General features: G+C 48.4%; 4 protein-coding genes across 7 annotated transcripts in view; 3 read left to right on the top strand and 1 right to left on the bottom strand.

The window, feature by feature from the left end:
- The first annotated feature begins 644 nt into the window (after positions 1 to 644).
- Positions 645 to 3,059, top strand: LOC104023389 (C-X-C motif chemokine 2). The gene is made up of 4 exons (XM_087737921.1): positions 645 to 755; positions 1,144 to 1,273; positions 1,935 to 2,018; positions 2,527 to 3,059. Exons 1-4 carry the CDS (start codon positions 668 to 670, stop codon positions 2,537 to 2,539), a joined length of 315 nt encoding a protein of 104 aa, XP_087594047.1. The 5' UTR covers positions 645 to 667; the 3' UTR covers positions 2,540 to 3,059.
- Positions 3,060 to 3,917: 858 nt separating this feature from the next.
- LOC104023390 (alveolar macrophage chemotactic factor) lies at positions 3,918 to 4,939 on the top strand. Its single transcript, XM_009477198.2, has 4 exons — positions 3,918 to 4,028; positions 4,263 to 4,392; positions 4,547 to 4,630; positions 4,736 to 4,939. Exons 1-4 carry the CDS (start codon positions 3,965 to 3,967, stop codon positions 4,758 to 4,760), a joined length of 303 nt encoding a protein of 100 aa, XP_009475473.2. The 5' UTR covers positions 3,918 to 3,964; the 3' UTR covers positions 4,761 to 4,939.
- A 418-nt stretch (positions 4,940 to 5,357) lies between these two features.
- Positions 5,358 to 6,883, top strand: LOC148051617 (C-X-C motif chemokine 2-like). Its single transcript, XM_087737920.1, has 4 exons — positions 5,358 to 5,421; positions 5,983 to 6,118; positions 6,474 to 6,557; positions 6,670 to 6,883. The coding sequence occupies exons 1-4, from the start codon at positions 5,358 to 5,360 to the stop codon at positions 6,806 to 6,808; spliced, it is 423 nt and encodes a 140-aa protein (XP_087594046.1). The 3' UTR covers positions 6,809 to 6,883.
- An 824-nt stretch (positions 6,884 to 7,707) lies between these two features.
- The window catches only part of CNOT6L (CCR4-NOT transcription complex subunit 6 like), a 38,135-nt gene continuing 19,022 nt past the window's right edge, over positions 7,708 to 26,820 (bottom strand). For 3 of the 4 annotated variants that reach the window (XM_087737903.1, XM_087737900.1, XM_087737901.1), the window contains 11 exons: positions 25,061 to 25,182; positions 24,404 to 24,590; positions 23,844 to 23,929; positions 23,298 to 23,387; positions 22,411 to 22,479; positions 20,225 to 20,382; positions 19,028 to 19,182; positions 17,419 to 17,570; positions 16,036 to 16,260; positions 15,123 to 15,325; positions 7,708 to 14,753 (listed from right to left, as the gene is read on the bottom strand). In XM_087737903.1, coding sequence (XP_087594029.1) covers positions 14,541 to 14,753; positions 15,123 to 15,325; positions 16,036 to 16,260; positions 17,419 to 17,570; positions 19,028 to 19,182; positions 20,225 to 20,382; positions 22,411 to 22,479; positions 23,298 to 23,387; positions 23,844 to 23,929; positions 24,404 to 24,590; positions 25,061 to 25,172 — 1,650 coding nt within the window. In that variant the 5' untranslated portion in view covers positions 25,173 to 25,182 and the 3' untranslated portion in view covers positions 7,708 to 14,540. Of the gene's footprint in view, positions 14,754 to 15,122; positions 15,326 to 16,035; positions 16,261 to 17,418; positions 17,571 to 19,027; positions 19,183 to 20,224; positions 20,383 to 22,410; positions 22,480 to 23,297; positions 23,388 to 23,843; positions 23,930 to 24,403; positions 24,591 to 25,060; positions 25,183 to 25,450; positions 25,545 to 26,820 lie in introns of all 4 variants that reach the window. The other variant, XM_087737902.1, reaches the window with a different exon arrangement.

The raw sequence follows: 26,820 nt of genomic DNA, 5'->3' as shown, positions 1-26,820 counted from the left end.
AAGAAAGTCGCCGCTGGTAAATGCGCACGTCGGCGCTTAGTCACAACGGTGCAGAGACGTAGGAATAGTTTGCTTTTTGCTGCTGCTACTGTACCAGTCATTTCTTGCGTTTCTTGGGTGTTTTACTCGTACACCAAAGTGTTAGATTTGTAGTGGAAACGTACAGCAGAGATCTTTATTATTTTTCCACGGTACGGTGCTAGGCATTTTTGCTGATGTAAGAGATAGCAAAAATAGCGTGGGGGAATTATAGCCCTAAGAAAGAAATATGTAAATATCTGAGTGTATTAAAAAAAACCCTGCTTACCCAGGGGTTGCGCTCCGATTTCATTCTGGGCTCTTTTTGTGGTTGAGGGGTAAATGCTAAAGGGAACGAAGGGAGATGTTTGTGCTGACCCAGCTAATCAGAAACAGGGTGTGGGGAATCCGAATATCCACTTTGTCCCAATGGCTGATTTTAATCAATAATATTGTGAATTCAGCTTCTCACCCGGCTGCGGGGAGCCTACGAGAAACTACGTCACCTCTTTTCACGGTCCGCTTGCTAGATGTGATTGCTGAAGTTTGAATCTTGCCGCTTGTGTCGGAGCGTGACCCTCGCGAATAAATAGGGCTGTTTCTTCACCCGGTTCCTCAGACCGTCTCTGGGGCTGAGCCTGCTGCGAGGATGCGAGCGCCGGCTGGGCTGCGGACGGGAGCCCCGGTGCTCCCGTGGCTGCTGCTGCTGCTGGTGATGTCCCACTCAGCCCGCGCAGGTGAGCTGCTGGCGTCTTTGCAGAGATCCCTGCGCCTCTCGGTTCCCGGCCTGCCGTGGTCCTCGCGGTGGGTGGGCGTCACCTGCATCCTGCGCCCCAAGGGAGCGGAGGAGCCGGGGACTCCTGGCTGTTTAGCCCAGGGTTTTTCTCGTAGCTGAGGAAGGAGCACGACCGTTCTCCTTTGCTAGGACCCGGTTCAGCTTTCAGGAGCTGTGTGAGAGTGGGGTACCGAGGTAGAGGCGCTGGTAACGGTTTCTTAGCATGGTCCTTGCAGTGTTGTTCAGTGAAAGCACAGAAAGGGACAATTTCTTGGCCTCTCTAACAGATTTGGAGTCGCTGCATGTCTAAATAACGCTGTTTGTAAGTTGTTGCCTTCTCTCTTTCTCAGCCATCCTGGAGGTGAATGGAAACCTGAACTGTAGGTGCGCAAAAACGACTTCGGACTACCTCAGTCCGAAGAGATACGAAAGCATTGAGATAAGACCCGTGGGAAGCACCTGCAGACGTACAGAGATCATGTAAGTGCTGCGGGGGGCTCGCGGGGCAGGGAGCTGCTTTCCCCTCCGGCCCCCGCAGAGCGGCAGGGCCAGCGCTGCGCCTTGTCTTCTGCAACCACCCTGCTTCCCCGCTCTCTTGCTGAACGCTAAAGCCTTTCAAAAATGCCGGCAAGCTCGCTCACGCTTCAGGGCTGAGAAACATCGGAGCCCAGCTGACCTGCCGGAGCTCCCCAGGACCGAAATGAGCCTTTCCAGCATTTTTTCCGCACGCTGGTGCTGAGCGGGGAGCGTGCTGGTGGGGGTGTTTGCCGTTTGGAGAGAGCACATCCTCGGACACCGAGGCAGGACAAGCCTTAACCAATTTTTCCGCTATTGATACGCAACACTCCTGAGAGCAAACAGCATCTCGGGTCAAGATTTCTTTAAGTGCTCAGCACTGATACATTTGTAAATCTACAGAGAAAATTGTCTTTCGGCTTCAAGCACGGTCTCCGCCTCGCACGGGAACGTGTTGCATCTTGCTTTTTCCTGATGGTCCTGTGGCTTCCCTCTGTCGCTCGCAGCTTTCTGCGATTCTGCTGGCGCTGTGAATGAAAGCTGAGCCTCGCAGATCAGCTCCGGCTGCTCCAATCCCTGCCTTTGGAGGGGAGGGTAATGCTCATAAACTCTCCTTGCGTTTCAGAATTAAATTAAAACCCTCAGGGAAGGTGTGCGTGAATCCCGATGCCCCTTGGGTAAAGAAACTGCTGAAGCGTATTGCTGGCACGTAAGTTGCTTTGGCGAAAAACCCTTTGGCTCAGGCGGCCCTGGCCAGCATCCCATCGCGCCTGGGGTCCTGGGGAGCGCTCAGAGGACCGAGGGCTCTCGGGGGGCTGCCGGGGGCCAAGGGACCCACTCGCAAGGCGATGAGGGGTGAGACCTCGGTGTGCAAAGCGGCACTGGGGTTGTGCTCCCCCCGGCTTGTGCACAGTGCCGCATCCCTGAACACATTTTAGTGAAAAAAAAAAATGTATTGGGGGGGGGGGGGGGGAATGGCAGGAGAAGGGTTTGCTCATTGCGAGTGCAATAGTGCGTCGGTGCTCGGCTGGGAAAGCCGCCCTTCTTCGTCATGCCCAGGTTTCTGGCACAGCGTAGGGCAGCTGGGAGACGTCCCCGCGGGTGACGGCTGCCCCGGGGAAACAGCGGTGACTTCCTTCAGCCGGGGCAGGAGCTTCCTCCCCCAGGACCCACTTTTCTCTACGTTCACACATTTCTCCTCCTTCTGCTTTTCGCAGGAAGAAAAAATAAGTTTCCCGCTAAGGAAGTTGACGCTCGGAGCCCTGAGACAGGCTGGCGGATGATGCACAGGCGTGCAAACCTGGCCGCTCCTCACTTTGCCCTCGCTTCCCTCCCCTTCCCGAAAGCCCCGCGTCCGGCCCCGGCGGCGGCCGCTGCAGGGAGGGCGGCTCGCCGCCGACCCCAGCCCCGCGGCAGGTTCGCGGGGGTGTTCCTCCCCCCCCCCCCCCCGCGTTTGGTCCCTGGATCAGCGTGAACGTGAACCCTTCGTTTATTTACTTGCCCGTAGGCTGCGAAGCCTTGCTCTGGCAGGGGCTGCTCCCGCCTCTGCAGGAATGGCTTTGCGACTCTTCCCGTGCGAAGCGACGGAGCGCGCGTCCGGGTTTTTTATTATGCAGCGTGGTGTGTCCTGTCCTGAGAGCTCAAGTCCAATAGAATTCAGGGTTTTTTTCCTCCTGTTGTATTTTCCCTGGATCGCCTAGCTTCGAAGAAACTCGGTAGAGCTTTGATGAACCCCACCGTCGTAGCCCCCCTAGAGCTGAATTTACTGTTGTTTGCATCCGGCGCTCTTGTCTTGATGCTCTTTCACAGATACGCCGCGGGCATTAAAATGTGCATTTGAATATACGTCAGGTGAGGTATTTCCACTATAGGTAGGGGAACGAGGGCAGCGCCCCGGTGCGTGTCGGGCGTGATGAAAACTCCTTTTAGGCAGAGGAGTGAGACGGGGGCGAGAAAGGGTTTGTCTTAAGGCAGCGACAGTAGCTGGGATGGGTGTCCCAGCCCTGAACTGGGTCCGGCAGCCCCGGCACAGCCATTGGGAAGCCAAGTTCCATCCCGGCATAACCTGTTGTCTCCCGCGGTGCTGATTTGAAGGCTGCCGTGGTGCAGGGAGACGGGTGATGCAGCCAACGCGCCCCAACTCCAAGCGTTCGGGATGGGGCTGAGGTTTGGAAGCAGTAAAGGCCGATAAGGAAATACAGGGAATGGGTGCGAGAGTTTTGGGATAATCGGCCACGGGGGAAAAGAGCAAAAGCATATGCCACCAAAGCTCAGGCCAGGATGCGCCTTGCAGGGGGGAAATGCGGGCATAGGAGAAAAGAGTAATACCTGATCATGCGAAAAAAGAAAAGCACCCCAAGAGCCTTCCGGTTTGCACGGCTACGTGGGCTAAGAACAAGCGTTGGGGGAAACGACCGATAGCTTTACAAGACCTGGCTTCGTAGGAAGGGGAAAACGGAGCCGGTTTCAGGAAGCCTGGGCCCCCACCAAGCCCCGAGTTGCTTTTTATCAGCGGTGTTGCAAGCTCAGCAAGCGCTGTCAGCAGGGAACGGAGACGGGTGAAAACCACCCCAGGGCCTCCCGCCTGCACCGCCTCACTTCTCCTATTTTCTGGCTCAAATAGGGGGATGCTGCGGGGCCAGGGATGGGGCCGGCATGGCTGCGCGGGTGGCCCTGCTGCTGGGGGTGCTGCTGGCGACCCACCGCCCTGGGGATGCAGGTGAGGGTCCCCGTGTCCCCACACGCGGGGCTGGAGGATGCAGGTGGAGGGGGGAGGTTTTTGGAGGCGGCATCCCGCTGCCGTCTCTTGGGCTTAAATACCACTGAGGCTCTTTTGCAAGTGGGTGCGGTGATCCTGGTGGGATGTAGGGGGAGATGCATTGCCCAGAATGGGTTTTGGGGATGGCGGCGGGTTTTCGGGCGATGCGTGAGCCACGGCCATGTGCCCCTCCAGCTCTCCTGGAAGCCAACGGCAACCTGAGCTGCCGCTGCGCCAAGACCACCAGGGCCTTCATCCCCCCGCGGAAATACAGCAGCATCGAGGTCCGGCCGGTGGGGAGCAGCTGCCGGCGCCTCGAGGTGGTGTAAGTGGCTCCCGGGGGGCACGAGCCCTCTGTTCCCCCCCGTCTTCCCTGAATTATTTCAATTTTGCACTCTTTTTCTTTATGAGAAGCCCAGGGGGGCTCGAGCAGCCGAGGGGAGGGGGAAGTGATGGTGCTGAAACCCCGTGTTTTCTAGGATTAAGCTAAAAACTCTGGAGAGGGTCTGCCTGGATCCTGACACCCCTTGGGTGAAGAAACTCCTGCAGGACCTCCCTAACCTGTAAGCCTCCCTCCATCCCGAGCGAAAGGGGCTCCCGGCGGGACCAGGGGCATCCCGTGGAGACTGATTTTCACACGTTTCTCCCCCCCCTTCTGCTTTTGGCAGGAGGAAGAAACAGGCTCCCCACTGAGGAAGCTGCCACCGGCGGGACGGCCAGATGTGCCGGGCCCGAAACTGGACTCCCCCCATCCCGCTGTCACCTTGCCCCAATGCGGAGGGGAGAATGCTGCTGCGTGATGCCCCGAGCCCCTTTTTCCTTTGCGTTTTAGGCATTTAAGCCTTTAAAAATGTCAGTCCCCGCTTCCCCGCCCTCCCACCCCGTGGCCGGGAGCTGGCTGTCCCCTTGGGGCACAACCCAACAGATCCAATAAAGGCGGCAGCCCTCGCTCAGTGTCGCTCGCGTCCCTTCCCGCGCCGCGCCAGGGGCTTGGGGGTGCGCAGGGGAGCGAGTCCCCGTGGGACGGGGAGTAGATCGGGGATCACCGGCCTTTCTTCACCAAGAAACATGGGGCAATGGGGAGGTTTTAGGAGGCGGCTGCGGTGGTTTCTGCCTTTTTCGGCGGGGAGGCGGTGTGGGCCACGTGCGACGGGGGGAAGCGACGGCAGGGAAGTTGAAGCGTGCGGCAGCTCCTTTCCCCCCGTTCCCGGGGCGTTTCCCAGCCTACAACATCCCCAGCGGGTCTGGCTATAAAGCAGCCCCCACGGTGGCTCGGGGCGGGCGGCAAGGATGCAGCTGCTGCCGGCGGTGCTGGCCCTGGCCCTGCTCCTGAGCAACCTGGTGCCGGGGGGCGGTGAGTGACCTCGGGGTGTCCGTCCGTCTCCCCCTTCAAATTCCTCGGCAGGGACATTGGGGGTCCTGGATGGGGCTGAGCATGGGCTCCTCTGAGCTTTCAGACTTGTCTCTTGCCTATCTTTGAGCTTGAGTTTATCTTCTAAACGCAGTGGCTAAGCTGGAGGGGGCTGCCTGGGACCGGGGCGGGGGGATTTGCGTGATGGGTTTAAGCTGCTTCTCTTGAAGACCCCCATGAAACTCGAGTGCTCGATGGGGTTTAATTCATAAAGTGTTGGTGAAGTTTTCAAGCCTTGAAGTTAAATCCCCTCCATATGCGTGAAAAGAAAGCTTTGAGACCGTGCCGGGAGGGATTAGCCTCGCTGCTCTCGCCGCTTGCCGCTGCAAACCCCATTAACGCAAGCCTGTTCCTGCAAACAGCCCCGTGGGTGCCAGGAAGGGGACAGGACGGTGGCATGGGGACGGTGGCACGGGCATGGCAGCGGGAGGGGGCCGAGACACCCACGGGGGCTGAGACACCCACGGGGGCCGAGACCTGGGTGTGGGCTGCTCTCGGGTGCAGGTCTGTCGCTGGAGAGCCTGCTGACCAACATGAGGTGCAAGTGCATCAAATCGACCGCCCAGGTCATCAACTTGGGGCTGATCCTTGCCATCGACGTTACGCCGCCGGGTATTCACTGCAGGAGGAAGGAGATCATGTAAGTGGAAAGCCGGCAAAGCAATTCCTGCAAATTGCTTGCTCGGATACCAGCACAAAAATAGGCGGGCGCTTGCACCCTCTCTGCAGCTCCCAAACTTTGTGGTGACTCTTGCAAGGCGCAGGCTGTTGCGTGGGATGCTGCTGCTCAGTTTAATTGGGGTTACCCCCAGCGTGGCTCACGGAGCCGAGCTCGAGGCCCAAAAAATCTTGCCTATCTCCCAGCGAGGGTGGCAGGGGCGTGCTCCTAACCGTGCCAGGGAGCAAGAGGGGTTTTCTCTGCAGACAGCAGTGCGGTTGGAAAAATTTTGGGGAAGGGGCATGCGTGGGGCTGAGAGGGTCTCATCACCTTGCAGCCTCACCTTGAAGAAAAACAAGAAGGTGTGCGTGGCCCCCGAGGCGCCCTGGATCCAGCTGCTCATCCACAAGCTGACGCAGAGGTACGCAACGCCCGGCGACCGAAAAACGAGCGGCATATCGAACGCGTCGGCAGGACCATCCCCTCCTCCTGACTGCTTTGTTTTCGTTTTTTTCCTCCCCTAAAATCTGCAGGAACGCCAACAAAAAAGAAGCGGCGGCGCGGCCGCGGCGGGAAGCGGAGTGGTGGGCTGGGGGAGCGGAGCGGTGGTGCCGGCCTCCTTGCAGACCCCCCGGCCCGTCTCTCCTTCTGTCAGCTTACGATAATAAATAACCAGCCGCGGTTATTTATTCCTCTGCAGGGATAGCAGCGATATAACCCCTCCGCGCCGACGTACGCCGGGTTTCGCGGCACAACGCCGGGGCTTGCTCTGCTCCTGGGGTTTTGGCAGGGGGCAGGAGCCTTCCCCCGCTCCCCCCAAAAAAAGGCTTTCCCCTCGGGCGCCCAGCGTCGCCCTCCATTTCTGCACGCAACGGCAGCCCGTCCCGGGCGCCATCAATAAAAGGATGAACGTGCTTCCTTCCTTGGCTGCGGCAGCTCTTTCTGCGCGGATTTGTGTAAAAATTCGGATTTTTGGGCTGGGGGAGCGAGAGTGGACAGGGGCACCGGGCAGCCCTCCGCCGCTTTGCTGCGGGGCGCTTCCCAACGCGCCGCCTTTCCTCTGCCCCGAGTTCTCGTGCCTTTTTCTGACGGCTCCTGGGAGGAGAGGGTCACGCTATGGGACGCCAGCGGGAGTTAGATGGGGTCTGACCTCTGCAGCCCCACGGTGCTGGCTCCCAGTTGTGCAAGCCCAGGAGAAATGGGAGATACTGGGAAATTTCCCAGTGAGTGGCTGAGGATCTCTCTGTGGACCCCCATTTTCCTGGGATGGATGCATACGTCCCGCGGGGACCCCGGCAAGGCGCGGGGACGTCCCTTGGCCACAGGGACCGAGGTGACGCCGGTAGAACTTGCAACCCCGTGCAAAACTATCATCATTTAAAAATCTGGCTTGGCCATGCTGCTCGTAGGTGTCTGGGGATCTCCCCAAAAAGGCAGGAATCAAATCTGCGTCACCCACCCCCCTGGATGCCACAAGTGCGTCCCAGGGCCACCGTGAAACCCCCGGCTTGTCCCCATGTCCCCCTCCTTCCCGCCCTGTGCTTCTCAGGAACCATAGCAGGGGCCAGGAGTGGTTGCAAAAGGGCTGTTTATTGCCTACAGAAGGAAATAAAAGTACACAGGCGGGAAGAAACAAGCAGATATTTAGCCCTATCCATCACGTGTGAGCAGTACCCCATCTCCACGGTGCGGGGGGGCGTGTTGAAATTAAAAATTAGAACAAAAAAAATTAAAAAGGGAAGAAAAAAGTAACAGTTCAGAGTTTTGAGGACCTCCCTTTCCCGAACTGCCCTAAGGTTATAGAAAGGCAGGGCTGCTTAGTTCGCTCGTCGTCGTTCTTTTGTCCGGGCCGGGTCTGTGCTGGGGAGCGGGGCTTCCCCCTGCCTGGGTCCCCGCTCGATGGGAATTCGCTTTCTCGGTGAGTTTTTCATTGCAGAGCATAATCACGGGGGGAACTGCACTGTGGCGTGGCACTTTCTCCAAAACATGAGTTCTTTCACAGGGAGAGAAGAAAAGGCTCCTTTTGTAAAAGCAAAGGAGAGACCTGGCGAGGTTTCTTATTATTTCTGCTCGTGGGAAACACGGAATAAGCAAGTTACTCGGGTTTTTTTGCTCAAGTCTCAGTTGAAGGCTGCTGCTCTTGCAAGCGTGATGCCTAGGGCTGGTGTCAAACTTTGCAAAGCTTTTGGCCTGGGAGAGCTACCCCGTCCCCGTCGTCAGGGCTGGTGGGGAAGGCAGCCTCGATTTAAACCTCTCGATTTAAAGCGAAGCTATCGTTTCCATAAAACGAGACGTAAACCCCCCTAAAATGTGAGCGTAAGCGTGGCCGGGAGTGACACTGCAGCTTCCCCCCCTCCCCACGTGCACTTCCATCTTTTGAGGGACAGGACCTTGCGGTTGCAAAGACAACACAGGAGAAAGAAATCCCACTAAAAAAACCCCAACCTCCCCAAATAACCACCCTGAGATGGGGCGTGAGGGGGAGCCCGGGCTCCCAGCGCCGCTGCTCCGCTCCGGCCGGGGAGTTTATGAATTAAGGGCATATTTATCTAACAGGGTGCACAGAAACACTTTAATTGCTCGGAAAGCAAACGCACAACGCGATAATTAAAAACGGAAAACAAAGCCATGTAACATAGCACTTGTAAAGAAAGCCACCGTGAGGTTTGTTTTTTTTTTTGGTTGTTTTTTTTTTTTTGCTTTGGAACAAAGACAAATACAGACAAATGCAAACTCAGTAAACGCCTAAATTGTAGGAACTGTTGACAAGACCAAGTACCAGGGTCGCTCTAACCTTCACCACCCAAACGGTGAGAGATTTTGCAAGCTAAACACACCGTACGACCGCAGGGGGGGAGGGAAAAAAAGAAGAAAGAGTCATATCACTTGGCGTGCTTTGCCATCAACGCTGTTTAAAACACCCTGACGTACCAAAGTACCCGAGCGTTTCTCTATCCTCATGTTTATTTTCAGATATACTCCAAGAAACTGTACTGCTGAAGTCCGTCATCCCCGAACATAGCCAAACCAGCAAACTTTATCGTCTCTTAATACCTTCTATAAAGCCAAATCATTTTTCTTAGGATGAAGGAGTTCTTTAAAGGTGTTAATTTGGTCCCTTTTCTGATCGGGCAATACCTGCACCTGCCTCATCCCCTCTGGTTTTTGTCCCTGCTCTCGTTTCCCGGAGGAAAAGCAAAGCCGTGGTCGGTGTCAGGGCAAAGAGTGGTCACAGGAGAAGACGCTGTATCCCTTAGAGCTGTGCCTGGATCTAGAGCCTTATAATCTCCTTCTAAACTTGTTTTTAATCTTCAAGTGAGTTCTTGGCTGATGCTTGGCGTAGGGACTGAAGAGGTGAACGGTTTCCACCAGGTTCTCTCGGGGTTTGTGTTGTGAAGGGTGAGAAAGGGAGGGTACGTGACTATGCTTCTGTAATCTTATTAAAAACTGATAAGCTGCATATCGCAAGATGCTTTTCCTCACTATGAGATGAAGAGACTCAGTTAATAATAGCGTCTATCAGAAAAACCCGAACCTTTCTGCATCTAGGGCTTATTTCTTTCCCTGTCTTTAACAAATCAGGTCCTTTGCCCCCATGGGTAAAAACCCTCCAAGACCAAGCACTTCAGCTCCTTTTGGGGCACGCAAAATCAGGCAGGCGAGGTTTTTCAACGTGCGCGCTCAGTGCCAAAACCACGGCGGTTCTGAAGCCAGCGCGAACTTCGGCGAGCCTCGTAGGCTGCTTCGCCTCCTCCCGGGCAGTCTGGGTTGCGAAGACTGCCCAGAAGAACGTCACACCTGCGGGGTGACCAAGCAGGACGACGACCCGCTGCTCTTTTATGCCGACGGCCGGATTTTAGCCGAACGGCCTCCTGCTGCTGCCTAGCATACCAGCGTGCCAGGTAAGGATGCGCTTAGATCGGGCATCTCCCCGTACAACAGGGAAAGGGTCCTTCCTTAGGTTTACATCAGGCCTTAGATCTTCGTTACCATTAAAAATATCTATGCAGAAGCCAAGGACAGAGGAATCGTAATTACGTACGAAGCTGAGGTCGCTGGGGAAGAGGAGAACTCCTATTTGCGTTTAAACCCCCTTTTAAACCATTATGAGGGTGCGTATCGCATGCGGGTGATATTTCTAATGCAGGCTATCGATTTGGTTTGGATAGGACTGAAAGACCTTTCGCTCCACCCCGCTATGCCAAGTTTCGTGCCAAGGGAAGGTTTTGACGCTAGAAGCTGAAAACACCTCATGGAAATGAAGTACTGCTGCTGTGTCGCTGGGTTTAAATCTGGTCTTTAGATAGTAAGGCGTGAATGCCGTGCTCCTGGTCTAGGAATCCTTCAAGTGTTTCCCCAACCTGTTTTCTGAACCTAGAAACTCTGAATTTCAACAAGCCTTTTCGGCTTTCCCCCCTGCCACCTCACCAAAACCAACCCCCAGAGAAACAAGTGATATGAACCTTTGAGGTCTCAAATTCTCGCTCGTGATTCGGACCCGACGTCTCACGGGCCGGGTGCGGAAAGCCGGTCTCCAAAAGCCCAATATTCGCGATTAAGTGGGAGCTGCAGATGCTCAGCATCTTTGTAAAGTGGGCCTCGGGAGATCAAGAGCGTGAACGTGGATTTAGGAGTCTCCGCAGAAAAGCCAGCGAGGTGGGAGCCCATCAGCCATCCACAGCGTTACCCGAACGCTGAAGATCACGGTACGGTTTTGAAAGCTGCGTTGGGTCAGTGGCAAGTGCTTCTGAAAAGGTTAAGTCAAAGATTTTGGCTTTCTAGTCTACAAAACACAGAACAGCGAGGACTTGGGACTAAAGAGACCTTTTCTGAATGTGTCTGCAGACTAAACAGGAGCGACTTCCGACAGACAGAGGAAGCTTACCCATAAAATGAAATATTTTCTCAACGAATGCTAGAAAGAGACGACAAAAGCTTTTAACGAGGCAAATGGGAAGGAAAGCTGGTCTCGGACCCCATTGTGCCATACCTGACTTCAGCGTGTGGTACGCAAATGTTCACGCTCCTTACATCGAAATAAGGAAACAAAAATATTCAGCTACATTGTACAAAATTCTTTTTTTTTTTATATATATATACACACACAAAACCCCATATCTAACAGATTTACCATACTGAATTTTAAAAAGTTGCTTGTAGAAGGGTGTTGGATTTTTTTTTTCTCTGCTTGCTTTAGGCAGTGCTGTTGCTTAGAAGTTGACACCAGGCACCATATTTTTGAAAGCAAACCGAGAGAGCGAGGAGCAGTAAAGGACTTAGAGCTTTTTTTCCAGGCGTCGGCTGCGAGAGCACTGCGACGTGCTGGGAACCGAGGGTCAGCGATGGAGAGAACGGACGGTTTCCCATCCGTCTCTGCTTCGGCTTAGGGATATTTCGCTTCTTATTACTCCCTCTCCCCTAGAAAACACCCTACCGTCAACTTCCATCTGGGTCAAAAGAAAATTAGCGTCGCCATCTGGACGATGCATATGTTTGCCGCAAGGGATCTCGTCCTGCGCGCGAGGCTGCCGGCTGCCTGCTCCCCGCTCCCTCTCTTCGTAGAGCAGAAAATCACTACGGAGAGCGGCGGTTCTGCTCGGCTGGGAAAAAAGCGCAATCCCCTTACTGCTCCTGCCGGGAAGGGAAAAAAACAGAAGGAAAACGGGGAGGAAGCCAGACAAGTGAAAGGCGGGTAAACACGTCCCCGGTTATGTGCATCGACTGAAACATAAACAAGACTCATTTTTTTTTAAATCCAGAAGTTTTGTGCAGCGTCTGTTAAAATAACTATTTTTTTTTTAAAAAATCGCACAGCGTAATGGACGTTCAGAAGTGGGTTTCGCAGCAGAGAAAATCCAACTAAACACCTTCCCGCAACAGAACGCTTCAGTCGGTTAGAAACCAAAGGAAAGTCAAACTTAAGCAGTTTACAATGTTTGCCAGGTTTGTTTTTTTTTTTTCATCCCCATCCTCTCCCACCCCGGTATTACAAAAGATTGTTGTTGGTTTTTATTTTTATTAATAAACGGGCTCCTCTGCAGTTCATATACAATCATAGGTGAATTTTAAATTGCATTTTATACAAACATCTCAAAAAATATTGGGAGTGAAGTATGGTAGGAAATATTGCTCACGTTGCTAGTTAACATGCGTGTAGGAAAAGGAGGAGAAGGGTTTGTTAGTGCACACCTCCAGAGCAGAGCACCCCCCCCTCCAAAAAAATACAGTAGCTGATTACAGAAAGGTAATGTCCACAAAATTAAGTTTTTCATGCTATTCTACTTTCCAGTACTATACTCTCAAATCGCTTTTGCAATTTATCTGCAATGGCTAGGTGTCGACCGCTGAGGTATATTAAAAAAGAGATACCTGCACCTAGAGGAAAATCCGTCTTTAGAAAGGGCTTTTTTTTTTTTGGTGCTGCACAAAGCAATTGCTGTACAGGAATTTCACCCAGCTACGATTGCTTCCAATTTATAGTAGACAATAGATGACGCCTCCGTTTTTTAGGCACTTCTTTTAAAAGGGAGTTGTCGTTTATGTTGAACCCATTTTTGCGTCCTGTCCCGCACCGCCCCCTCCCCGGCCCCCAACGAGAGTCAGGGAATAGTTTCTACTCTAGGTCCAATTGATTTTTTTTTCTTCCCTACGGATAATTTCCTATGTATAAAATGACAAAGGAAATGTTTAATTAAAGAGTAGAGGAACAGCCTGACGTAGCAGTTTAGCAAGACAGAAGATGGCTCCTTAGTATTTAAAACTAATTTCACAATTTAAATTTGACTTTTTTAAGTGTACGAATGAGACATAAATATAGGCTATCAATCTGTTTAAAAATTTCATTCACATAATGGAAAATTTTTTCATTTATTAAAAATATCACATTTTGAGACTAGAAACAGTAAAGTGCATGAAAAGTTTAAAATATAAATTCAAGAAAATCTTATAGCAGCAAAAAAGCAGAATAAAGAAAAACTTAAAAACACAGACACAACCTTTTCCTATCACTGTGCCGTCTTTTTTTTTAAACATTAAGCAGCCAACCAATTTTTCAGAAAATTGCATTATGTTTAATGCCTCTTGAGGCACAAGGTTTTGAACTGGCCACCTAGAGCATAAAAAGGAAAAAAAAAAAAAGATTTCCAACACATCCAAAGAGCATTAACAGTTGGGAATGAACCAGCAGCTTTTGAATTCAACCCTGACCGACAACAGGAAAGAAAGATTATTAAAAAAGTGTGATGGCTATTTGGCAACTAGGGTCAGGAAAAATAATCCAAGGAATGATTACGGCTACCGCTCGCTCCCCCAACGAAAAAAGCATGCCGACAGCTACTCCGCGTGCCCTTTGGAGACAGAAGTAAGATCGTTTCCAGCAGCTTTTTCCTGTACCCTACGCTTAAGCATTTAATCCCAAGTTTCCCGTCTGTGCAACCGCACTTCGGAAAAGGCAACCTAGGACGGATTTGCAACTTCTTTATTCACCCGGAACCCAAACGCTTGCAACGCCTCGCTTCAAGTGCAATTTCTTACCATTTCTAAGTCCCGCTCCCAAACTGTGCTGCTGAACAGCGGCTCGCCCCGGCTTGCCGAAGCAGAGAGGCAGCTCTGTGTCACAGAGGTCCCTTGGATCCCTGCGGATCTCGCCCACGGAAAAGACCCGAGGTCTTCAGAGCTCCGAAAAAAGTCACCGCGGCATCTGCCGAGCAAGCGATCTATACACAGCATTAAACGCTCACCTGCAAAGCCTCGTGAGACGTAGCTTCGCTGGAAACTTCGTTGTAAATGAGAATACGTCGGGAGAATTTAGACCTCGAATTTTATCACAGCTATCAAGCCATCTTTGGTTTTCTAATATTAGTTAGACAAGGGGCAGGGCCACACTGCTAAGCATTTCTAGTCGGGTATTAAGTGCTTCGCTAATGTGCAAAATTTATTTTGGATGCAGAGTTCAGTCTCCGTTTTGGGTTCAAACAAACAGTATTTCTAATATTCTTCCTACAAAACAAGCATTTCTCTTTTTGTTTTTCTTTCTCCTAAAAGGTTGGCTCATTTCGCCACGTTCTGGAAAAAAGCATTATCTTGAAACATGTTAATAAGCAAGTTTTTAATCTCGTTTTGTCCATTTATAAGTGCAGCTTCCTACTGAAAAGAAAAAGCTTGCCAGTTTAAAAAAAAAAAAATTAAATTAAAAACCTGGAAAGGGAATAATACTTTGGTTCCAGCCCTAGTGCCAAATGATACCAATATGCACCAAAATGTGCAAAATCCCATATCAAACACATAAGGAAAGGAGCTTGAAGAAGCAGCTTAAGGTTGGCCATACTTCACTCCTATATACTTTGATTTACAACTGTACAGGTCCATAACAACAGGTTCTTGCCCTCAAAGGGGCAGGGCTCCACTACCTCCTGTTCGGCAAGTGCACACCGTTGACAAGAGGCAGGAGCGGAGGATGGAGTTCGAGTTGTGTTAACAGTGAGAAGTGGTCTGAAGGGATGTGAGGGTGTGGACACCCAGTGATGTTGTTGTCAACCAGCCACTGAGGGTCCAAAGGCCCCAGGACACCAAGCACGTTCATGTGAGTGTTGGAATAGAAAATGTAGTCAATCACACCCTAGGGAGAAAGAGAAACACGACAGTGAGAACAGACCTCGCTTCTGGCAACCTGAACTCGACCGGCTTCTGGCTGCGATTCAGAGGAAGAGGCACAGCGCTGGAATTAGGGTAAGAAACGCGCGTGGCGTTTTGCGTTCAAAGCGCTGCATCCGTTCTCATTAAGTCACTGGCCAGAGCCAGGTCGGAAGCTTAAAAACACCAGCAAATCAAGGATTTGTGTGCGGTAGGAAAGTGTCCAGCGAGTGTAGGAACCAGTGATGAAGCACTTACAGGAACAAAGAGAAAGACAGCCAATGGTCAGAAAATTAAGACAGCATCCTGGGGAGACCAGGTCAATGTCTGCCATTTCAGAAAAATCGCTGCTTACTTTGAAATCAAAAGTGTAATTGGTGTAAGGCATCAAGTTGTTTTCATAGGCGCTCTTGAGTTGGAAGCCATGCGTAATTCTTCCTTCAGAAGCCCCGTTTTTTCCGTTGCCACTGAAGTTCATGAGACACTCGTTATAACGCAACTCCTTGAAGTCCTTGTGGTTGTCAGCTACTATGCCATTGCTTAAGTATTCCACTACACCTGTTTGCAAAGGAAAGGATTCAGGGAGTTGCTTTAAAATACAACGTTCAGGGAATGTTGGCCTCGGTGTTAAAAACCAAAACGCCAACGAGACACCCCATGAGATCAGAAAAAAGGTTTCCAGCTAAGGGGAAATCTAAACAGGCGCTGGCTTGTCCGCGTCTGAGCCGTCTACACCTTTCTGACACGCAGCCAGGGAACTGAGGCTCTCCGGCGGTTTCGACACCATTTGTTGAGGATTACAGTAAACCCGTAGTTCCTCTACTGTAGTAGGCATGTGATGGGGTGCTAGAGAGGCAGCTTTCATACATATACCTGACATTACAGTATCGAACGTCATAATTACCAAAGCAAACCCGTCTCCTTAGAAAGTTTTCATGTTCCATCACGAACTCGCGTCTTTCCTACTTATTATTGCTGCTCAAGGCACGGGTATTTATTTAACGATTGATTTAAGACCTATTTGTGCTTTCCTACCTCTTCGTAGGCGCAACCGACTTTTCTGGAGCGCAAAACTGATCACGAAAAGCAGTCTACTCAACCGGAGGACTTGCATTCTCTTCAGCCAGATTTCGAAAGACAGCCGTTTCTAAAAAGGTTTCATCCGTACCTACCCAGGGAAGTGCAAACCGCCCCATCGCCCTCAGAGGAAAAGAGGGTTCAAACGTTCTAAAAAGGTACGTTAAAAATTAAGCCAAACCCAGTCTTACCGGAATCAGGCAATGAGTTGAGATCCGCACACAGCACCAGAGGGATAGAGTTAGGATCTGCTGTTGGGCTACCGGGCCTGCTTGAGGCTTTCTCGAGGATATTTTTCAGTTCCGAGACAAACATCATAGTCTGAATGAGTTTCACATCTGAGTATTCGGGGTCCCAGTGCATGTGGGCATTGGCCACAATAAGCAGCTGTTTGTCCACATGAAGCGATTTCATACCTAGATAAAGAAATACATTTTTATCAGTGAAAGGCTGATTGTGCGAATACAGCAGATTTCCCCCTGTTAATATTCAGGGTTTAGCTACTGAGGACTCCCAGTCAGACACACCAGCAGATGGATGTACTTTCGTCGCTGGAAAAAAGGCATTACCACTGCTCCTTTCTAAATTCGCAGCGTTCACATAATATTACGTGACTAAATCTCTCCAATATAGGAAAGAAATAGCCAGCATAATCTGATACCGTTACAATTGCATTCCTTCTCTACTGCTCACGCGGTCGTCACTTGACCGTGCACCACTCTTCAATATTTAAGGCACAAGGGAGTTTCCTGACTCTTAGCTGCCACGGTACGGGAACTTATTCCCTTGGGGAAAAAACTCAAACCTGCTTAAATGAATGCAGTATGAACCTGACTGCTGCAAAACACTATAGCTGTTTTTACTAGAGGAACAGTACTCTGAAAGATGAGGCATAAAGTCACAGGCAGCTCCTTCCAGTCCTGCGATTTAGATATTCTGCTCCTTTGAAGGGTACACTGGAAGCAAGCGATCAAAAAACCAGACACGCAGACGGAGCAGGGTGGCAATTTTAAGTGTGTTGAAATCGTCTGCTGCATCTGATCGAACTTAATGAAAATATGACAGTCTGTCAATCAAGTGGCATGAAAAGATACCTGATAATCTCCTTCTTCCACATCAGTACATTAGCACTGTCATACAATCACTGGGGGAGGATGGAAGGATTCAATCAAGGGCGAAAAAAAGTGAGTTGAAAATAGAAGTTGAACATTACCGACGACTATTGGTAAGAGCGTATGCGTGTAAACACACTGACCTTGGGAAAGCTTAATTCTTCAGGCAGAATTTAACAGAACAGGTAAGCAGGGGCAAAAGCTTGAAAGGAGAAAGCTAAATGCTGGGAATCTGGCTGCGAGCGCAACCGGGCCAGGAAATCATGTCATCTGTGTCCTGTCTTAGCCACCGATGGGCTATCGTTTCTCAAATTCGCACAGGGAACAGCGTTTGCTCATCTGCAAGTATTTGGTTACCACCACCAATGGCAATGATATTCTAGAGAGCCGTACTACCTAAAGAATAACTCGTGCCTTTACGTGGAACTGAATAGTCAGTGAGAGAACCACGGTCATACTCACTTGCTCCAAATAATTCTTTGTGCACCTCTAACACCACGGCAACTCCGATGTTGTCCTTCGTCATCACTCTGTTTAACATAGCTTCTGAGCCTTCAGAGTTCGCCATTGCCACCTGGTTGAACTCCACTGTATGCTTCTGCACCAGCGTAAATCTGATGAAACAAAGAGAATCGCGTGTGAACACGTGTGACGCACGGCTCCGTGAAACGACATGGGTTCCATCTGCATTCCAGTCTACCACGTCCAAGGAGAGAGCCTGCAGGACAGGGTAAGGCACATTTCTTTTGTCCTCTCGTTTTATAAAAGTAAAAACAGTTCTGAGAACTACTCCCCCCGTCAGGATAGAGCTCTCGGTCTGGCAAGTGAGATACTCTCAGGGGAGACGAGATACCTGGGGTTTAGGAAGTGTTGACTTGTTTCAGCGTGGCACTCTGAGCGGACTGTTCAGAGCAACGCTCAGAGGTTATCGCACCTCTTCAGGCGTGTTCTAGGCAAAGAATTAAGATGAGATGGTAATTAAAGGCTTGCCTTTTACTTTGGGCAAATGCATTATTAAAAACCAACTTCTTTCAAACCACTAGCTACCACCAGTAGTTTCGTGAAATTGGTTTTACGGCCTTAGGGTGCCTGAAAACGCCTTGCTTCGGGACAAACTGAAGGCTACCTATTGAAAGGGGGTTTTTTTTGGTTTTGTCCTCTTAGAAATAAAAAAGAGGTATTACTAGCAAAGAAAGAGGATTTTTTCTGCTTTTTAACTGAGCGCGCCACAGTATAGTAACCAGTTCTGTATATATCCTTGTCAGTATCAAGGTTTGAAGGTTTGAAAAACATCAGTTGTTTGTTTTCACAGCCTTCCTCTACTCAAACCCAGTCGAGTTGTTTTTATACATGCTCTGAAAGGCCTATTTTTGTTTCTGGAAGCAATGAAAACTCTGAAAGGGAGCTAAAGCTTTGCGTAACTTCCATTCCAATTACCGAAAACTGTTGCGAGGGAATATTCAGAGGGATACTCGGCACGGCACAACCCATGAGCAGCTTACACAAATGAGAAGCGTGAATGCCAGCACCTCTCCTCCCTTCCCAATAGTTTGATGCTTTTAGCGTAGCAGAACTTTTTGGATCAGGTATTCAATAACGTATTCAATTTTCTGTTCATAAAAGCAGAGAACATTCTGTGATCCTTTGGCAGTAATACCTCTTTTAATACCTGAAGATTTAATACCTGAAGCACAGCTTATACATCTTTAAAGATGAATCTTAGAGGGGTCAAACTTCTGTCAAGCAAGGCAAAAGTTTGTAGAGAAGGTGAGGTATTTGTTAGATCTGCCAAAAATGCGCACACGAAGCACGTAAGTTTTTACTCATAGTAGCTCTCCTGCAACTTCCATGTTTCCGAAGAAATGTCTTTGTTCGTAGTCCGAAAGGGATGGAAGGACTCTGTTGCAAATAGAGCAGCAAAAGGGAAGGGAGGATCATTCCTTGTAGTGAACTTTATCTTTTGTTTTACAGCACGGTACTTCGGTTACCACGCGCCCTGAGAGAGGAGAGCTTTCAGACCTAAATCAAGCGGGTTGTAATGTATTTTAAAAAAGCTGCTTCTGCTCCTTACTTTTCAGTTTTGAAGAATATTGCACAGCCATCCACATGCTTTTTCTCCTGCTCAGACATGATTTTGGCACGTGACTTTGGAGAAAAGAATCCATCGTATCCTCGTTCTTTCAAGGCTGGCAGAAAAAGGGTGAAGTATTGCTCTGTTTCCACTTCCTGGAATTGAACACAAATACCTTAGGCTAACAAAGTCAAGTAAAGCCTTCCTATCGCTGTACGGCAAGTCGAGCCTGCCTTGGCTGGCAGTCAGCAACTCTCACCAAAGAGAAAAGCTTCTGTTTGCACAAATCGTGTCACTTCCTAGATTCATGGCCTGCTGGAAACAGATTTGCATTCCTGGATATCCCAGAATCCCCCCCCAAAGGGAAAGTGACAGGTGTGTTTTGAATAGCAACAGATTACACCTGGTATTTTTGACGTCTGAACGCAGATACCGTCCTAGGTTAAAACTTCAGAGAGGTCGAGAGATATCCAGCAGCAATTAATATTTAATCTGGAGAGCTCTTTCGCACACGGGTCTCTCACTGTTCTGTAACAATACATTTTCTTTGTGGTTACATTTGGACTCCAAGAGGATTTCAGAGGTTGATCTCTTGAGGTTTTCAGACCAAGGTAACTACTCCCTTCTTGTGCAAGACTTTTGCCTACCAGAACTTGCTTAAAAACCAGAAGATCAGTTTAAAGGCAGAAGCGTTCAACTGTTCTCAACATCGGCAATAGATTTCAAATAACATAGCAGGATACACATACCAATGACAATCGATATTTAACTTCAACCATGAGAGTCCCCTTGTTTGCCAATGAGAGTATTTTTGAGACTTTGACTTCTGTACCAAGCAGGAAGGGACGAGGAACAGTGGCGTTTGGGGTTAGAACATTCCACATTCTCCCCTTCTGCAGTAAACCCCGTACACCCAGAGGGAGAATATTTAGGATGCTTATCTGAGGGGGAAAAGCCCCAGATCTTCCAATGCAAATTACCTACTAATTTAGCTAATTTTATCTCACTTACTTTGTTTCATTTCATAAAACACAAGCCAATATGTAAACAAGGAGCCGTGCACACAGCCTGTATTGGTAAGCCCCAGAATTTGTTAGCAAGCAGGCGAATGTGGTGTTTTCAAGGGAGCATTTCATTCTAAAGGTGGAGGTTAATGTTTTCTGTTTCCGATGAAAAATACAGTTATTTTCCAGTTACCTGAAGACTAATGATATCTGCATCCCAGTTGACGATTTCTTCCATTATTCCCTTTTTTCGATACTCCCAATTGAGTGCCCAAGACGGGCAGTAGCCGTAGAGCTGCCGGGTGGCATATTTATCACACAACACATTGTAACACATAACTGTGAAGGAAGCTGGAAGGAAAGAAAGAAAGGGAAGGGTTATCCACCTCTGAAGATTACAAATGCCGAATTTATTCAAGCCAAAATACTGAATCTTACACGGTCTATTCTGGAGGGCCTACTGAACACGAGTCAGTGGGCTTATTCCACTGAGCGTTTCATGAGCAGGAGTAAAAAAGGGCCCTGCTGAGCCAGCAGTTACCATGTAAGGCTAAACTCTTCCTGAAAAAAAAATCAGCGTTACTACCAAAACGAGATGGCGCCGTGTGCGTAACAAAGCAACGCAATCCCATTTTGCAGTCAATTCTTTATTACCTTTGAGGCTGGGGGAGATCTAGGGGTCGGCAACGATTAGGAACAGTCTCCCTCTGGATTTGGGGGTAAGGAGAGGGAAAGTAGCGGCCATTTCAGTGACGGAATCAAAACCCAGGATTTATTGCCTGAGGTGCCTTGATACAGCAACTTCAGGCTGAAGTGAGCTGTACAGTTCTAAAGCAAAAGGAAAACCAAGCTGCTAAAGAAGCTGTGACTGTGGCATGATACCACAGCACCAGAGAGAAATGCTGCTTCAGAACGCTTCGTTTTCAGGCAGCCTGATTCCAAAACATTTGTACGATTTTCCTAGCACCTGTAAAACATTTCCAGGCTGTATCAAGTTGTATCTGTGTCAAGTCTAAGGGGGAGAGGGAGGTCTGGGCGAGGGCAGGGAAGAGAAGGAGAAATGAAGTCATGAATTAGTAAGCAGCTAATACATTATTTGGTCGCATTTTAAAAAAAAAAAAAAAAGAGAGAGAAGTCAGCATGCAGCTCATCAGATCATTCACCTTGAAACACACTTCTTTCACACACAAACTTCTCAACTCCCTTAGATTTTACACCAATTAAAAAAGATAGGTAAATGCAACATCCTAGCGCCACGCCACTGGGAAAAGACTGCTCGTATCTGCAGGGAAAGAAGCGAGGTTTTAGTATAAGGCTACCCCACAGCTCTATTTTTTTTATACTCGTAGTCAAAGAAGATTTCCGCTGTTCAGTTGTTTCAATTTTATAACAGCAACCAATTGGCTTGTTACAGTTTCTACCATGAAATATCCCACAGCTCACTCACCTACCGCTAGGCTTTCTAATGACTTCTGAATTCTGTTTCTGCTCAGGAAGTTCGATTTTAAAAAATAAAACCAAAGGCCGTAAAAGTCCACCGAGATACTGATTTGCACGGGAATTCGAAACAGAAATGCAGAACTTAATGTTGTGGTGGCTTACAGGACTTTTGGCATTTCCCTCTTCTTCCTATTTTTTTTCTGGTTTGTTGTTCTTTAATATAAAAAAAGTGACAGATGATCTTAACTGCAACATTAGCCTGCCTAAGACACAACCCAGTTAAGTTTTGAAGACCTGCCATCTTCACGCTTCTAAAAAGAAAGCGTAGAGGACTGCCACGTTATTCTTGCTGGTTATTAATCTCATTTTCTGCAATAACGCTATTAGCATGTTTCTTCTTGATACAACCTCACGGGTGCTTTTTGAGGGATATATTCAGGATGCACAGGGGAAGAAGAGCCGCTGGATTTGGACAGCCTGAAGAAATGCTGCCTCTTGCACTTTACCAAAAGCAACAATAGAGGGCATTAAACTAACTTCAGTACGAGGCACTCCACGGGTTTACTTGCAGACAAGGACTTCTCCAAGTCTCGTTTTAGTCAGCCGGTGCATGGACACGGCATTTGTATACAGTTATTTTACAGTTGTTCTTATTTCTGAGAAATGCATTTTTTAAAACAAGCTCTTTTGCTTGGGCATCAGTGGCTGGAACAGTTATGAAAAAGCCTAACATGGAAAAGAAATGACTGGCATCACGTTCAAATTACAAAAACGATATTTACAGCATAGCCGTATGTTAATTGTTTTAGTACAAAGGAACACAAATTGCCATTTTTAGTCTGATCCGTGTAAGGCAGAAGACTTCTCTGAAATTAAAGCCAAAGACAAGTTTTTCAGCGTATCGTTGTGTGAACATAGGGAAAAGAACCACAGATTTACCTGAGGGCAGAATTTGGTCTCGTTCTTTTAAAGTAATCCATGGCCTTGGAGGCAGCTGCTCTGGATGAACTAAAAAAAAATTAAAACAGTGATTAATTCAGGGTTTATATTTGTAAGTTACAATTCGTAAGTCAAAATGATGACTGAACAATAACGTTCTATACTCTGCTTTGCAGCCCCAACTCCCCGAGTCTTTTTACGCTCCAGGGGAAGCACAGATCATTTAAATGGCTAGCTATAGTAAGAGCAAATGCGTCAGTTGTAAGATTCACGACTATTTCGGCCTCTTGTTTTCAAACCTAGAAGCACCACCAAAACACTCCTGCACCTTCAATATACTGCTGAAGAAGGAGGGGTAAACCCTGTAGCGGTTCAGACATCCTATGCTCCCCTTCTCCAAGAACCTCACCCTATATCCATCATTCCTGCAACGTTTTAACTTAAGTAGACATCAGGTGGCAAAACAGAAAGCTCGGTTACAGAACCACAAAGCAGGATTTAAGTCAAGTACTGGATAGTCTCAATCACTTTGGTATTTCTGCATCTAAATTTGACATTCTGCTTGCATTTGGATTATCATTTCTAGTGGAAAGTATCATAGTGGCTTCAGCAAGGAAGACTTTGCACTTTGCTGGTAATTGAAGGGTTTCAAACAGAACAGTGGGAACAACTGGCTGTAACGTGGTAACATGGGAAAAGCTTAGACAATGTATGTCAACCTCTTCTGTGTGGGTTTGCGTGTACGACTGGAACCGCTTGACAAAAAAGCAAAAGCAGTTAGAAAATACTCTCCCTTCAGCGGTTCAGATTCTTGTTTTAGCAGCAAATACTGTCGGAAACGCATGCTTTTAAGCCACTTCTGTCAATCAGATTTGTAGGGCTGTCACCTGCTAGATTGTCAAGCATGTAGTTCAGTAGCTTTCGAGTTCCGTCTGGATCCTGGTAGAGGCTGAGAATATCTTGTGATAAAGGATTGCCTGCCAACAGCATAAAACAACAACTGGGTGATTAGCTGCCTGACTTTCTTGAGGCTTTCCAACCAAAGAAAATCCCCCATAATGAGAACAGACAACTTGACTCAGAAGATATTTAGGTTGCTTAACTCGGAACTGTCGAATACCACAGTAACAGATGCTATAGAAATAGCGAGCACATGTAGCCTTTCTTCCTTCGACTCACCTCAATCAATAATACAGTAGGTTACAAGGTTTATTTCCCTATCTACAGGTTTGAAATAGGCTCGCAAGGATGTTTAATAGCATTGAAAAAGAAAAACACTGTTTTCCAAACTGGCTGGTCATTTTTGCTACGAGCTTAATATCTCAAATGAACCGTAAGAAAATGTTGAGGTAATACACAAAGCTTTTGAACCCAGCCCCCTCAGTAATTCAACAGTACTCCTGGGAATATTTAACCGTAAAGAACTCACTCACCTTTCAAACCTAGGGTTTGTAGCTGGAAGAGCCGTCCAAGTTCATAAGGCAAAACCCGTAACAGATTGTTATTTAAAAGCAATTCCCTGCAGCAAATGCAAAAACACTTTTGATGAGTATCACTTCAGAAGAAAACTCTAAAAGCGCTACATGCCGCTCACCTTCAAAGACGACACTTTTCACCCTGAATTTTTTTGTATTATGGAAAGATATGCCAATCTTCCCATTTCAAAGCATGACCGAAATACTTTCCTTAGGGGAAAAAAGCCACAAAACCCCCAAAACACAAAATTAAATCAGGGAGAATTTAAACAGCAGGCAATCACCAACTCTCAAAGAATGTTTCAGAGCAGAAGACTACGTAGCTTACAGACGTATATCTGTAGAGATCAGAAAAGAAGGGTAATGAACCCAAAAGTAATTATTAGAACTGAAGCTTTGCACCAATCTTGAATTTTTCGGAATTATTTTAAATACGAGAATGGAAAGCAAAATAAAATTCTCGGTCCCAATCCCAGAATACAGTTTTTTGAAAAGTTCACCAGAATAATTTCTCTCACCTGAGAGATACCATGTTTCCTAGTTCTGCTGGTAAACTTCTGAGTTTGTTGGATGACAGATCCAGGTAAACCAGATTATGAAGCTTGGCAATATCAGGTGGAATGCGAGTAAGATTATTGTCATTGAGGTGCAGAGCAGTCAAGTGCGTCAGCGACCAAAGCGACGTACTTAAGCTCCGCACTCTACCTAAAAAAGAAAAGCAAAAAAACCACCTCTTCAGTCAGGTCTGCACTCTCAAACCATCAGGTACAAACTACGGGGGATGTCAGACTATGGGATTTCCAGTGCGGAAAGCCTACCACTTCACTGGAACACTCAGGGATGCTTGCAGAAGGCACCTTCGTGTATCCTTTCTATGAGCAGACTTTAAATAATTATCTAACCCTCCCAGTTAAAAGGACAGAGACAGAGGTACAGTTCTAGGGAAGCAGATGTGCTACCCAAAAACTCGCGTCCAATCTGAGTTGCTGTTTTAAATCAACTGGGCTGAATGTGAGCCAGCCAAGCTCGAAGGCAATCTGGTAAGTCAGTTACTCCTCCTCCCCCGACTCAGAAAAACTGTTTCCACAACAGGATCCCCTATCTGAAAGCATCTGGTGGTATTCTGGGGCACCAACAACTCCGCCGAACCAAAATTCAAAACCAAATCAACTCACCCGAGATCTCTAATTCAGCCCAGTGCGACTTCTTCCCGTTGGCTACCTCTTCTGCTGACATGATGGTGTAAATTCTGCGAGGATCTGGAGGATCATATTTTTCCTTTGGCATCCCTGTTAGTCTGAAAGACCATCACAAACATTATCGTCTGCCATTCGACAACATCTCTTCATTTCTAGCCCGCCAGGAGATTACCTTCCCCAGTGACACTCTGCAAAAACACATGCCCTGGAGTTTATGTACGATAAATATTAGGCCGACGTCAGCCCAACCGCTCCCAGCGCACGGAGTAAAGCAGGTGCTCAGACCTTGGCAGAATACGGGCCCGTAACAAAAAAGGGCATTTCTTCCTGCAAAGTTTGGTTTTCTGCGGTCATCTGCAGCGTTACCTTGTACTGCCCTGATGCAGACTTTCTGGATTTCCTAGTTTATCCCCCAGACCAAAACCGATGTCGCCGCTGAGTTATTTGCTGTGCGCAGAACCTGCAGACAAGATGACAGCGTTTCGCTATTCACGGCGAAAGCGCACGGATTCCTCCCCTCCTGTAGTTTTCACAGGGAACCAATGATCGAAGGGAAGGCTCTTCTCTTTGCTTTTACAGCAATTATTTTCAAAAGTCCTACTTTTGCACTCCACTTACACAAGACTTGAAAATGCAGTCTGAAGGGGAATTAGCTCAATTTTTCCCATCAACTACCTCGCTTTTCTGTTTTGTGCTTTTTCATGCTCAGTATCAGTCAAGACCTTTTTACTCCTAATGGCCTAGGAGACATAAAACGAGCTCAGGTAAAATTCTCATTAGCTGTTCTTATGCGTACAGGGCTTCAGCCCAGTCCAAAACTTTAATATCAGATGCACTCGTGTCTTAAGGGTGAGCTTGCGCACACACAAATTCAACTGATCTCATTTCAGAGATTCTAATCTCAGATTCTTGTCAGAAGAGAGCTCCGATGTCCCGTTCAAAAAACATACGCTTTCCAGATGAGACGGGGAGAAGTTTCCCTCCATATCTCCCCGGACCGTTGTGCTGAGAAAGATTAGGGGGGGAGAGGGGTTGTTTGGTTTAAAAACACAAGGTTAGCTGAATTTGCTGTTCGCTGGTCTTTTCCTCCCCAGACACACAAAATACACAAACCTCGGTTTTATACAAATCCAAAGCAGCTGGTCTACAGGATGGATTTTTTTCCCTCATACGTACATCTCTACCACAACAGGCTGCAATAGCTGTGAAGCCCTTAAAACAACTGTAACTCGTTGGGTTCGCTGAACTGACAAGACAGAAAACCATGAAGAATTTGAGGAAACGAGTTCAGGGTTGTTTTTTTTTCAGCTAGTCCAACTAAACCAAGATCACACGTCCCCTTTACGAGCTTAAAGTACTGCAGTTTTTTTTTCCAGCTGGCGCAGATAGCCAAAACAGGGTTCTGGCACGGCACCGGAGCGGGAGCTGTCAGGGCTGTCCCCTGCGAAGGGTCTCAGTTACAGGTCTGGTCCTTCCTTCCCCGACGAATGCCCAAGGAAATTCCATTCACGCTGAAGTAAGGCACCCGGTTGCAAGCGCAGGGCAGAGGCGAGCCCCACATCTAATTATAGCTGACTTCTATTTACAGGTGAAGGCATACGACGAGGAAAGCTACAGGGTAAGAGGATTCTGCACTCACGCTGCTCAGCTGCAGCGATTCAGTGGGAGGCGATGAATGAAACGTTACTTAAGGACATGGGATTAGACCTGAAATCCTTCGATCCTCGTTTCAGAAC

Source organism: Nipponia nippon, unplaced genomic scaffold, assembly GCF_047370975.1.
Source record: "Nipponia nippon isolate SJK-2023a ecotype South Korea unplaced genomic scaffold, ASM4737097v1 scaffold_6, whole genome shotgun sequence".
Lineage (NCBI taxonomy): Eukaryota > Metazoa > Chordata > Aves > Pelecaniformes > Threskiornithidae > Nipponia > Nipponia nippon.
Note: the sequence above shows the minus strand (reverse complement) of the source record. Positions and strands in the feature narration are given on the sequence as shown.

What these genes read in the sequence shown, in the direction of transcription:
- LOC104023389 (XM_087737921.1), top strand. Translation starts at nt 668, where the DNA reads ATGCGAGCGCCGGCTGGGCTGCGGACGGGAGCCCCGGTGCTCCCGTGG. An exon ending in GTCCCACTCAGCCCGCGCAG is followed by an intron (nt 756 to 1,143) that starts GTGAGCTGCTGG and finishes TCTCTTTCTCAG; the next exon opens with CCATCCTGGAGGTGAATGGA. An exon ending in TGCAGACGTACAGAGATCAT is followed by an intron (nt 1,274 to 1,934) that starts GTAAGTGCTGCG and finishes CTTGCGTTTCAG; the next exon opens with AATTAAATTAAAACCCTCAG.
- LOC148051617 (XM_087737920.1), top strand. Translation starts at nt 5,358, where the DNA reads ATGCAGCTGCTGCCGGCGGTGCTGGCCCTGGCCCTGCTCCTGAGCAAC. An exon ending in CAACCTGGTGCCGGGGGGCG is followed by an intron (nt 5,422 to 5,982) that starts GTGAGTGACCTC and finishes TCTCGGGTGCAG; the next exon opens with GTCTGTCGCTGGAGAGCCTG. An exon ending in ATCCACAAGCTGACGCAGAG is followed by an intron (nt 6,558 to 6,669) that starts GTACGCAACGCC and finishes TAAAATCTGCAG; the next exon opens with GAACGCCAACAAAAAAGAAG.
- LOC104023390 (XM_009477198.2), top strand. Translation starts at nt 3,965, where the DNA reads ATGGCTGCGCGGGTGGCCCTGCTGCTGGGGGTGCTGCTGGCGACCCAC. An exon ending in TGCCGGCGCCTCGAGGTGGT is followed by an intron (nt 4,393 to 4,546) that starts GTAAGTGGCTCC and finishes CGTGTTTTCTAG; the next exon opens with GATTAAGCTAAAAACTCTGG. An exon ending in CTGCAGGACCTCCCTAACCT is followed by an intron (nt 4,631 to 4,735) that starts GTAAGCCTCCCT and finishes TGCTTTTGGCAG; the next exon opens with GAGGAAGAAACAGGCTCCCC.